Raw genomic sequence first — 12,201 nt, 5'->3', positions numbered from 1 at the left:
GTGTGTGGGGTGTGTGGTGTGTGTGGGGTGTGTGTGGTGTGTGTGTGGTGTGTGTGTGTGGGGTGTGTGTGGTGTGGTGTGTGTATTGTGTGTGGTGTGTGTGGGGTGTGTGTGTGGTGTGTGTGGGGTGTGTGTGGTGTGGTGTGTGTGGTGTGGTGTGTGTATTGTGTGTGGTGTATGTGGGGTGTGTATGTGGTGTGTGTGGGGTGTGTGTGTGGTGTGTGTGTGGTGTGTGGGGGGTGTGTGGGGGTTGTGGGAGGTGTGTGTGTGTGTGTAAGGGGGAAGCCCAGGGAACCGCATTTTCTTTTTCTGAATAATTCAACCAAATAAGCAAGTCCAGGAACTCCCTCGGAAGGCTGGAAGGGTTTCTCCGGGTACCCTGCGGGCTGGAGACAGAGGGTAGTTTTTAAGGATTTTTTAAAACTCTCCCAAGAAGTGTTAGAAGTTCCCACTTCCTCTGGGGCAGGGATCCCCCTTAGCCCGGTGCCTCTGCCAAGGAGCTGCGGAGGCCCAGAGCAGAGCTACTGAAGGCAGCCAGGTGACCACCCCAGGCTAGGTCTGGAGGCCAGGTGTATGTGGGGACCAAGGCTCTGCTGGTCACCTCCTCTGAGGAGCCCTCCCTCACTGACTGCTTTTTTTTTTTTTAGACGGAGTCTCGCCCTGTCGCCCAGGCTGGAGTGCAATGGCACAATCTCAACTCACTACAACCTCCGTCTCCTGGGTTCAAGCCATTCTCCTGCCCCAGCCTCCCGAGTAGCTGGGATTACAAGCATGTGCCACCATGCCCAGCTAATTTTTGTACTTTTAGTACAGACGGGGTTTCACCATGTTGGTCAGGCTGGTCTCAAACTCCTCACCTTGTGATCCGCCTGCCTCAGCCTCCCAAAGTACCGGGATTACAGGCGTGAGCCACCATGCCTGGCCCCCTGACTGCTTTTTTTTTTTTTTGAGACAGTCTTGCTCTGTCACCCAGGCTGGAGTGCAGTGGTGAGATCTTGTCTCACCGCAATCTCCGCCTCCCAGGTTCACGCCATTCTCCTGCCTCAGCCTCCCGAGTAGCTGGGACTACAGGTGCCCACCACCACGCCCGGCTAATTTTTTATATTTTTATTAGAGACGGGGTTTCACCATGTTAGCCAAGATGGTCTCCATCTCCCGACCTCGTGATCCACCCGCCTCAGCCTCCCAAAGTGCTGGGATTACAGGTGTGAGCCACCACGCCTGACCCCCTGACTGCTTTTTAAGCAGCACTCTCTGCTGTGTGCAGTGGCTCATGCCTGTAATCCCAGCACTCTGGGAGGCCAAGGCAGGTGGATTGCTTGAACCCAGGAATTGGAGGCCAGCCTGGGCAAATGGCAAAACCTTGTTTCTACAAAACATTAGCTGGGCATTTGGTGCACACCTGTAGTACTAGTAAGTCAGGAGGCTGAGGTAGCAGGATCGATGAAGGCAAAAAGGTTGAGCCTGGAGTGAGCCAAGATTGCACCACTGCACTCCAGCCTGGCAACAGAGTGAGACCCTGACTCAAAAAATAAAAAAAAGCACCCTCCGTTTTTTTTTTTTTTTTTAATATAGAGACAAGGTCTTACTATGTTGCCCAGGCTGGTCTCGAACTCCTGGACTCAAGTGATCCTCCTACCTTCACTTCCCAAAGTGTTGGGATTATGGGCGGGAGCCACCACGCTCGGCCCAACACCCTCCTTTTTTTTTGAGACAGAGTCTCACTCTGTAGCCCAGGCTGGAGTGCAGTGGCACGATCTTGGCTCACTGAAACCTCCGCCTCCCAGGTTCAAGCGATGCTCCTGCCTCAGCCTCCCAAGTAGCTGGGACTACACGTGTGTGCCAGCATACTCAGCTAATTTTTGTACTTTCAGTAGAGGCGGGGTTTCATCATGTTGGCCAGGCTGGTCTTAAACGCCTGACCTCGTGATCTGCCTGCCTCGGCCTCCCAAAGTGCTGCCATTACAGGCGTGAGCCACTGCACCCAGCACCCCCCAATACCCTCATTCTTAAGGAAACCTGTTGCTTTTCCTCCTGACGCCATTAAACTTGTTCTCTTGCTCTCTCTCTCATTTGAGATCTGTCTCGGGAATTGTGCTTGCTTTCTTCAGGGTGCTTTTCTCATTTCTCAAAATAGTGCCAGTTAACTCTGGAAGCATGTCTGGCTGGTCAGTGACAGTGTGCTGCATGCACGAGCAGTGTGGTCCAGGAGCTGCTCCAGGCGAAAGGCCCTTCAGCTCCTGGCTGTGCCCTTACTGGGTGATCCTGGCTGGGTCACTGCCCCTTTCTGAGCAGGAAACCTTCTGCTGTTAGAGTAGAAGAGGGAGGGAGTCATGGCAGGCTTCCTGGAGAAGGCAGTCTGAAGCTGGCCCTTAAGGCTGAGAAGGTGGCCAGGAGGCAGAGAGACCCCACTCTGTCTTATTAAAAAAAATAAAATAGGCTGGGCACGGTGGCTCATGCCTGTAATCCCAGCACTTTGGGAGGCTGAGGCGGGTGGATCACGAGGTCAGGAGATGGAGATGGAGACCATCCTGGCCAACATGGTGAAACCCCGTCTCTACTAAAATACAAAAAAAATTAGCCGGGCGTGGTGGCATGCGCCTGTAGTCCCAGCTACTCAGGAGGCTGAGGCAGGGGAACCGCTTGAACTCGGGAAGTGGAGGTTGCAGTGAGCTGAGATGGCACCATTGCACTCCAGCCTGGCGACAGAGGGCCAGACGCCATCTCAAAATAAATAAATAAATAAAGGCCAGGAGTGGTGGCTCACACCTGTAATCCCATCACTTTGGGAGGCCAAGGCAGACGGATCACCTGAGGTCGGGAGTTTGAGACCAGCCTGGCCAACATGGTGAAACCCCATCTCTACTAAAAATACAAAATTAGCTGGGTGGGGTGGTGGGTGCCTGTAATCCCAGCTACTCAGGAGGCTGAGGCAAGAGAATCGCTTGAACCTGGGAAGCAGAGGTTGCAGTGAGCCAAGATGGCGCCATTGCACTCCAGCCTGGGCGACAGAGCAAGACTCTGTCTCCAAAAAGGAAAAAATAAATAAAAATAAAAATAAAATAAACTGTCCAGGCATGGTGGCTCACGCCTGTGATCCCAGCACTTTGGAAGGCTAAGGTGGGCAGATAAGCTGAAGTCAGGAGTTTGAGACCAGCCTGGCCAACATGGTGAAACTCCATCTCTACTAAAAATAAATAAATAAATAAATAAATAAATAAATAAAATAAATTAGCTGGGCGTGGTGGCGCGAGCCAGTAGTCCCAGCTACTCAGGAGGCTGAGGCAGGAGAATCGCTTGAACCCGGGAGGCAGAGGTTGCAGTGAGCTGAGATTGTGTCACTGCAGTCCAGCCTGGGCGACAGAGCAAGACTCCATCTCAAAACAACAACTAAAAACGCACAACAACAACAACAAAAAAACTGAAGCCAGGTACAGAGACTCACACCTCTAATCCCAGCACTTTGGGAGGCTGAGGTGAGAGGATCACTTCAGCTCAGCAGTTCGAGACCAGCCCAGGCAACACAGGGAGAGAGACCCTGTTATATTGCAGAGAGACCCCATCTCCACAAAATATAAAAATAAAAATGTTAGTCAGATGTGGTGGCATCCCTGCCGTCCCAGCTACTCGGGAGGCTGAGACAGGAGGATCGCTTGAGTCCAGGAGGTCGAGGCTGCAGTGAGCTGTGATCATGCCACTGCACTCCAGCCTGGGCCACAGAGCTAGACCCTGTCTCTAAAATTTTTAGAGACCTTATCTCTAAAAATAAATTAAATAAATAAACCTGGAGCACCTAATTTTTCTTTTTCTTTTACTTTTTTTTTTTTTTTTTTTTAAGACAGGTTCTCTGTCACCCAGGCTGGAGTGCAGTGGCATGATCTTGGTTCACTGCAGCCTCGACCTCTCAGGCTCAGGCAATTCTCCCACCTTAGCCTCCCCAATAGCTGGGACTACAGTCACATGCCACCATGCCCAGCTAATTTTGTCTTTTTTTTTGTAGAAACAGGGTCTCACTTGCTGCTCAGAACTCCTGGACTCAAGAGATCCTCCTGCATCAGCCTCCCAAAATGCTGGGATTACTGTGTGAGCCACTGTGCCTGGCTATTTTATTTTTAAATGAATAAAAGCTGGAGCACCCAACTTTTTTTTTTTTTTGATATGGAGTTTTGCTCGTCACCCAGGCTGGAGTGCAATGGCGCAATCTTGGCTCACTGCAACCTCTGCCTCCCGGGTTCAAGCGATTCTCCTGCCTCAGCCTCCTGAGTAGCTGGGATTACAGGCATGCACCACTATGCCCAGCTAATATTTTGTATTTTTAGTAGAGACAAGGTTTCATCATGTTGGCCCGGCTGATCTCGAATTCTTGACCTTAGGTGATCCACCCGCCTCGGCCTCCCAAAGTGCAGGGATTACAGGCGTGAGCCACCACGCCCAGCCTGGAGCACCTAATTTTTAAATTTAATTTTTTTTTTTTTTTTTTTTGAGACAGGGTCTTCCTCTGTCATCCAAGCTGGAATGCAGTGACTTTGATCATAGCTCACTATAGCCTTGACCTTCTACGCTCAAGCAATCCTCCCGCCCCAGCCTCCCAATTAGCTGGGAGTACAGGCACGTGCCACAACACCCCGCTGATTTTGTAGAGATAGGATCTCCCATGTTGCCCAAGCTTGTCTCCAACTCCTGGGCTCAAGCGATCCTCCCTCCTCGGCCTCCCAAAATGCTGGGATTACAGGTAGAAGCCATCACACCCCAGTGGGAGAGACCCCACTTGCTGCCTTGTGACCACGGGCTGATGGTGTCCTCTCTGGACCTCAGGTGATAAATGCTGAGGAGGGAGGTAGGGCCCAGGAATTCAGACTTTCAAACAGCCTTTGGACTCATGCCCTGGGGACATTCCAGGGGACCCTTTACCAGGGAGGGGCAGTGTGAGGCAGGAGGCAGGGCTGCCGCCTCAGGGACCCTGAGCCTAGAGTCCTCCCACCGCATTTGGGGACTTGAGCACTTCACCAGTCCTGACTCAGTTTCCTAGTCTGTCAATGGGGTGTGTCTCCTGGAATGTTGCCCCCCCTCATTCATTCACTCAGTCATTCATTCTCCTCTCACTGAGCATCTACTGTGTTCAGGGTCCCCGTCCTCCTGGAGCTAACTCAAGTCTTGGAGGGAAGCTCTGTCTCAGTTCCTTCCTCTACAAAATGGAGCTTGAGGACAGGCATGGTGGCTCATGCCTGTAATCCCAGGACTTTGGGAGGCTGAGGCGGGAGGATCACTTGAGCCACCCGGAGCTGGAGACCAGCCTGGGCAACACGGTGAGAAGCCATACCTCTACAGATAATTTAAAAATTAGCCAGGCTTGGAAGTGTGTGCCTATAGTCCCAGCTACTCGTGAGGGCTTTGAGCCCAGGAGGTCGAGGCTGCAGTGAGCTGTGATGGCACTCCAGCCTGGGCATCAGAGCAAGACCTTGTATCAAAAATAATAATAATAATAAAAAGGAGGTTGGATTCCCTCCTGGCAGGGTAGGGAGGGCACTGCAGTGCCCAGGGCAAGGTCGCTGGGTGGTTGTTTTGCGGGAGGGCCAAGGAGTGGTCCCTGGGTCTGTGCTGTAAGAGTCGGTTGCCTGGAGGCCTTGCAGGGTGGGGGCGTCACCAAAGCAAAGGGTTGGAGGGGAAAAAACAAAAGTCCCAGCCAGGCAGGTGGAGTCCCCTTGGCTGAGTTCAACCGAGGGTTCTCCGGGGGCTGTGTGCGTGCCCCAGTGACAGCTCCGAAAACTCCCTTCCAGGGCAAAGTTCCCAAGCACAGAAGAGAACCTGTTCACTTCTCCCCTGCTCGGCCCGCCCCCTGGCCAGCCAGCTCTACTTCCTCTTTTCCTGCTCCGCTGCTTGCTTTCTCTCTTCAGCTCCTCCCTGCCCCTCACCCCAGGCTGCTCGGCCACCTCCAACCTGCCACTTGAGGACACCCAGGCAGTCGCTCATTCAACAGCGAGGAGCCCTGGGGTGGGTGTGGTGGGAAGAAGTGGGGGTGATGGAGACCCTGGGAGGGCTCGCAGCCTGGTGGGTGAGGCCCAGTTCTAAATGCCAGCTGCAAGCCTTGGTCTAAGGTAGGGAGGAAGGCGTGGTTGCAGAGGCTAAAAGGCTTCCCCAAAGAGGGGCTTTCTGGGATGGGACTTGAAGGGTGCATAGGAGAGCACCAGGAAGTGGCTGCTGCAGACAGAGGGAACCACAAGCCAGGAGGACAGGCCAGGAATGCTGCAGCCTGGGGCGGGGTGGGGCTGGAGCTCCTGTCTCTTGGCCAGCTGAATGGAGGCCCAGTGGCAACACAGGTCCTGCCTGGGGATCAGGTCTGCTCTGCACCCCACCTTGCTGCCTGGAGCCGCCCACCTGACAACCTCTCATCCCTGCTCTGCAGATCCGGTCCCATCCCCACCGCCCACCCTCCACCCACCCCCCCGCGCCAGCACTCCACCCAGTTCAACGTTCCCCGAACCCCCAGAACCAGCCCTCATCAACAGGCAGCAAGAAGGGCCCCCCACCCATCGCCCCACAACGCCAGCCCGGTGAACTGTAGGGTTGGCAGGTCCTGAGACAGCTGGCAAGACGCCTGCAGCTGAAAGATACAAGGCCAGGGACAGGACAGTCCCATCCCCAGGAGGCAGGGAGTATACAGGCTGGGGAAGTTTGCCCTTGCGTGAGGTGGTGATGGAGGAGGCTCAGCAAGTCTTCTGGACCGTGAACCTGTGTCTGCCACTGTGTGCCAGGTGGTGGTCATCTTTCCCGCCAGGCTGTGGCCTCTGCAACCTTCAAGGGAGGAGCAGGTCCCATTGGCTGAGCACAGCCTTGTACCATGAACTGGAACAAGCCGCCTCATTCCTGGCCACAGGTTCTACGTCCTTATATGGACTCATCTTTGCCTGTTGCGACACACACTCAATGAACACCTACTACGCGCTGCAAAGCGCCCCGCAGGCCTGAGGTGCCCCCACCTCACCCCTCTTCCTATTTTTGTGTAAAAATCCAGCTTCTTGTCACCACCTCCAAGGAAGGGGAGGAGGAGGAGGGCATGTTCCTCTAGGCTGAGCCGAATGCCCCTCTGTGGTCCCACGCCACTGATCCCTGCATGCCCACCACCTGGGTACATACAGTCTCTGATTCCCAGAGCAGAGCAGACCCTGGCCACCCCGGTCTTGCGTGCTACTCAGTGGACAGACCCAAGGCAAGAAAGGGTGACAAGAAGAGGGTCTTCCCAGACTGGCTTTGAGCTCCTAGCACCGCCCCGCCCCCAATCCTCTCTGGCACATGGAGTCTTGGTCCCCAGAGTCCCCCCGCGGCCTCCAGATGGTCTGGGAGGGCAGTTCAGCTGTGGCTGCGCATAGCAGACATACAACGGACGGTGGGCCCAGACCCCAGGCCGTGTAGACCCAGCCCCCCGCCTCGCAGTGCCTGCCGCTGCCTAGGTCACCCACTAACGCCCCAGGCCTGGTCTTGGCTGGGCGTGACTGTTAACGTAGAAGCAGGCAGCTCCAGGGGAGAAGTTTCCCTGCCCTGTAGAGCCCACCTTCCCAGGGCTGCGGCTGGGTAGGTTTGCAGCCTTCATCACAGGCCACCTCCAGCCACTGGACCGCTGGCGCCTGCCCTGTCCTGGGGAGTGTCGTCCTGCGACTTCTAAGTGGCCGCAAGCCCCCTGACTCCCCCAACACCACACTCTACCTCTCAAGCCCAGGTCTCTCCTTAGTGACCCACCCAGCACATTTAGCTAGCTGAGCCCCACAGCCAGAGGTCCTCAGACCCTGCTTTCAGAGCAGCTGCTCTGAAGTCGGCAAGGGGGAGTGACTGCCTGGCCACTCCATGCCCTCCAAGGGCTCCTTCTGCAGGAGCGTACAGCACCCAGTGCCCTGGCACCCGTGCAGACCCTGGCCCACCCCACCTGGGCGCTCAGTGCCCAAGAGATGTCCACACCTAGGATGTCCCGCGGTGGGTGGGGGGCCCGAGAGACGGGCAGGCCGGGGGCAGGCCTGGCCATGCGGGGCCGAACCGGGCACTGCCCAGCGTGGGGCGCGGGGGCCACGGCGCGCGCCCCCAGCCCCCGGGCCCAGCACCCCAAGGCGGCCAACGCCAAAACTCTCCCTCCTCCTCTTCCTCAATCTCGCTCTCGCTCTTTTTTTTTTTTCGCAAAAGGAGGGGAGAGGGGGTAAAAAAATGCTGCACTGTGCGGCGAGGCCGGTGAGTGAGCGGCGCGGGGCCAATCAGCGCGCGCCGTTCCGAAAGTTGCCTTTTATGGCTCGAGCGGCCGCGGCGGCGTCCTATAAAACCCGGCGGCGCGACGCGCCACCACCGCCGAGACCGCGTCCGCCCCGCGAGCACAGACCCTCGCCTTTGCCGCTCCACCGCCCGTCCACACCCGCCGCCAGGTAAGCCCGGCCAGCCGACCCCGGCAGGCGGCCGCGGCCCCTTCGCCCGTGCAGAGCCGCCTGGGCCGCAGCGGGGGACGCATGGGGGGGGGAACCGGACCGCCGTGGGGGGCGCGGGAGAAGCCCCTGGGCCCCCGGAGATGGGGGACACCCCGCGCCAGTTCGGAGGCGCGGGGCCGCGCTCGGGAGGCGCGCTCTGGGGATGCCGCTCTCGGGACGGGGGCAGCCGGCGGGGTCTTTGTCTGAGCCGGGCTCTTGCCAGTGGGGATCGCAGGGTGGGCGCGGTGGAGCCCCCGCCAGGCCTGGTGGGGGCTGGGGCGCCATTGCGCGTGCGCGCTGGTGCTTGGGGCGCTAACTGTGCGTGCGCGCCGGGAATTGGCGCTAACTGCGCGTGCGCGTTGGGACTTAAGGCGCTAACTGCGCGTGCGTTCTGCAGCCCGGGTTGCCGCGGCCTGGGCTAGGGCGAAGGCGGGCTTGGCCGGAAGGGGTGGGGTCGCCGCGGCTCCCGGGCGCTTGCGCGCACTTCCTGCCCGAGCCGCCGGCCGCCTGAGGGTGTGGCCGCCGCGTGCGCGCGCGCCGGCCCGGCGCTGTTTGAACCGGGCGGAGGCGGGGCTGGCGCCCGGTTGGGAGGGGGTGGGGGCCTGGCTTCCTGCCGCGCGCCGCGGGGACGCCTCCGACCAGTGTTTGCCTTTTATGGTAATAACGCGGCCGGCCCGGCTTCCTTTGTCCCCAATCTGGGCGTGCGCCGGCGCCCCCTGGCGGCCTAAGGCCTCGGCGCGCCGGAAGTGGGTAGGGCGGGGGCGACCTCGGCTCACAGCGCGCCCGGCTTTTTTCGCAGCTCACCATGGATGATGATATCGCCGCGCTCGTCGTCGACAACGGCTCCGGCATGTGCAAGGCCGGCTTCGCGGGCGACGATGCCCCCCGGGCCGTCTTCCCCTCCATCGTGGGGCGCCCCAGGCACCAGGTAGGGGAGTTGGCTGGGTGGGGCGGCCCCGGGAGCGGGAGGCAAGGGCGCTTTCTCGCACAGGAGCCTCCCGGTTTCCGGGGTGGGGGCCGCGCCCGTGCTCAGGGCGCCTTGTCCTTTCCTTCCCAGGGCGTGATGGTGGGCATGGGTCAGAAGGATTCCTATGTGGGCGACGAAGCCCAGAGCAAGAGAGGCATCCTCACCCTGAAGTACCCCATCGAGCACGGCATCGTCACCAACTGGGATGACATGGAGAAGATCTGGCACCACACCTTCTACAATGAGCTGCGTGTGGCTCCCGAGGAGCACCCCGTGCTGCTGACCGAGGCCCCCCTGAACCCCAAGGCCAACCGCGAGAAGATGACCCAGGTGAGTGGCCCGCTACCTCTTCTGGTGGCCGCCTCCTTCCTGTCCTCCGGAGCTGCGCCCTTTCTCACTGGTTCTCTCTTCTGCCGTTCTCCGTAGGACTCTCTTCTCTGACCCGAGTCTCCTTTGGAACTCTGCAGGTTCTATTTGCTTTTTCCCAGATGAGCTCTTTTTCTGGTGTTTGCCTCTCTGACTAGGTGTCTAAAACAGACAGTGCTGTGGGTGTAGGTACTAACACTGGCTCGTGTGACAAGCCCATGAGGCTGGTGTAAAGCGGCCTTGGAGTGTGTATTCAGTAGGCGCACAGTAGGTCTGAACAGACTCCCCATCCCAAGACCCCAGCACACTTAGCCGTGTTCTTTGCACTTTCTGCATGTCCCTTGTCTGGCCTGGCTATCCCCAGTGGCTTCTCGAGTGTGACATGGTGCATCTCTGCCTTACAGATCATGTTTGAAACCTTCAACACCCCAGCCATGTACGTGGCTATCCAGGCTGTGCTGTCCCTGTACGCCTCTGGCCGTACCACTGGCATCGTGATGGACTCCGGTGACGGGGTCACCCACACTGTGCCCATCTACGAGGGGTATGCCCTCCCCCATGCCATCCTGCGTCTGGACCTGGCTGGCCGGGACCTGACTGACTACCTCATGAAGATCCTCACCGAGCGCGGCTACAGCTTCACCACCACGGCCGAGCGGGAAATCGTGCGTGACATTAAGGAGAAGCTGTGCTACGTCGCCCTGGACTTCGAACAGGAGATGGCCACGGCTGCTTCCAGCTCCTCCCTGGAGAAGAGCTACGAGCTGCCCGATGGCCAGGTCATCACCATTGGCAACGAGCGGTTCCGCTGCCCCGAGGCGCTCTTCCAGCCTTCCTTCCTTGGTGAGTGGAGACCGCCTCCCGGCCTTGCCTGACATAAGGGTCACCCCTCGCGGCTGTGCTGTGGAAGCTAAGTCCGGCCCTCATTTCTCCCTCAGGCATGGAGTCCTGTGGCATTCACGAAACTACCTTCAACTCCATCATGAAGTGTGACGTGGACATCCGCAAAGACCTGTACGCCAACACAGTGCTGTCTGGCGGCACCACCATGTACCCTGGCATTGCCGACAGGATGCAGAAGGAGATCACCGCCCTGGCACCCAGCACCATGAAGATCAAGGTGGGTGTCTCTCTAGTCTGAGCTGACCTGGGCAGGTTGACTGTGGGTCCCTGTGGTGTGTGGGGAGCTGTCACAGCCAGGGTCCTCACTGCCTGTCCCCTTCCCTCCTCAGATCATTGCTCCTCCTGAGCGCAAGTACTCCGTGTGGATCGGCGGCTCCATCCTGGCCTCGCTGTCCACCTTCCAGCAGATGTGGATCAGCAAGCAGGAGTATGACGAGTCCGGCCCCTCCATCGTCCACCGCAAATGCTTCTAGGCGGACTGTGACTTAGTTGCGTTACACCCTTTCTTGACAAAACCTAACTTGCGCAGAAAACAAGATGAGATTGGCATGGCTTTATTTGTTTTTTTTTTTTTTGTTTTGTTTTGGGTTTTTTTTTTTGGCTTGACTCAGGATTTAAAAACTGGAACGGTGAAGGTGACAGCAGTCGGTTGGAGCGAGCATCCCCCAAAGTTCACAATGTGGCCGAGGACTTTGATTGCACATTGTTCTTTTTTTAATAGTCATTCCAAATATGAGATGCATTGTTACAGGAAGTCCCTTGCCATCCTAAAAGCCACCCCACTTCTCTCTAAGGAGAATGGCCCAGTCCTCTCCCGAGTCCACACAGGGGAGGTGATAGCATTGCTTTCGTGTAAATTATGTAATGCAAAATTTTTTTAATCTTCGCCTTAATACTTTTTTATTTTGTTTTATTTTGAATGATGAGCCTTCGTGCCCCCCCTTCCCCCTTTTTTGTCCCCCAACTTAAGATGTATGAAGGCTTTTGGTCTCCCTGGGAGTGGGTGGAGGCAGCCAGGGCTTACCTGTACACTGACTTGAGACCAGTTGAATAAAAATGCACACCTTAAAAATGAGGCCAAGCGTGACTTTGTGGTGTGGCTGGGTTGTGGGCAGCAGAGGGTGAACCCTGCAGAAGGGTGGGGCGGTGGGGGCCAACTTGTCCTTACCCAGAGTGCAGGTGTGTCGAGATGCCTCCTGCCTTGACATTGAGTAGCCTTAGAGGGTGGGGGAGGCTCAGAGGTCAGGTCTCTTCCTGCTTATTGAGTTCCTGGCCTGGCCCTTCTGTCCCCCATACCCCAGTTTTTCTGGGTTCACCCAGAGTGCAGATGCTTGAGGTGGGAAGGGACCATTTGGGGGTGTCTGGTGGCTCAGGTGCCATGCCTCACTGGGGCTGGTTGGCACCTGCATTTCCTGGGAGTGGGGCTCTCAGGGTCACTCTGGGCATGGTGTTTCCTTGAGTTGGGGGTGTAGTGGGTATTCCTAGCTGCCACACCTTTGCCTTCACCTATGGGATCATGGCTGT

The 12,201-nt window shown here is 57.4% G+C and overlaps 1 protein-coding gene across 1 annotated transcript; it reads left to right on the top strand.

Moving 5' to 3' along the window:
- Nucleotides 1-8,324: 8,324 nt before the first annotated feature.
- Nucleotides 8,325-11,749, top strand: ACTB (actin beta; the record flags this gene model as incomplete). Its single annotated transcript, NM_001133354.1, is given in 6 exon segments — nucleotides 8,325-8,402; nucleotides 9,241-9,369; nucleotides 9,499-9,738; nucleotides 10,179-10,617; nucleotides 10,713-10,894; nucleotides 11,007-11,749. Coding segments are annotated over 5 exon segments (1,128 nt in total). The 3' UTR covers nucleotides 11,151-11,749.
- Nucleotides 11,750-12,201: the final 452 nt, after the last annotated feature.

Source organism: Pongo abelii, chromosome 6 (genome assembly GCF_028885655.2).
Source record: "Pongo abelii isolate AG06213 chromosome 6, NHGRI_mPonAbe1-v2.0_pri, whole genome shotgun sequence".
NCBI classification, from domain to species: domain Eukaryota; kingdom Metazoa; phylum Chordata; class Mammalia; order Primates; family Hominidae; genus Pongo; species Pongo abelii.
Note: the sequence above shows the minus strand (reverse complement) of the source record. Positions and strands in the feature narration are given on the sequence as shown.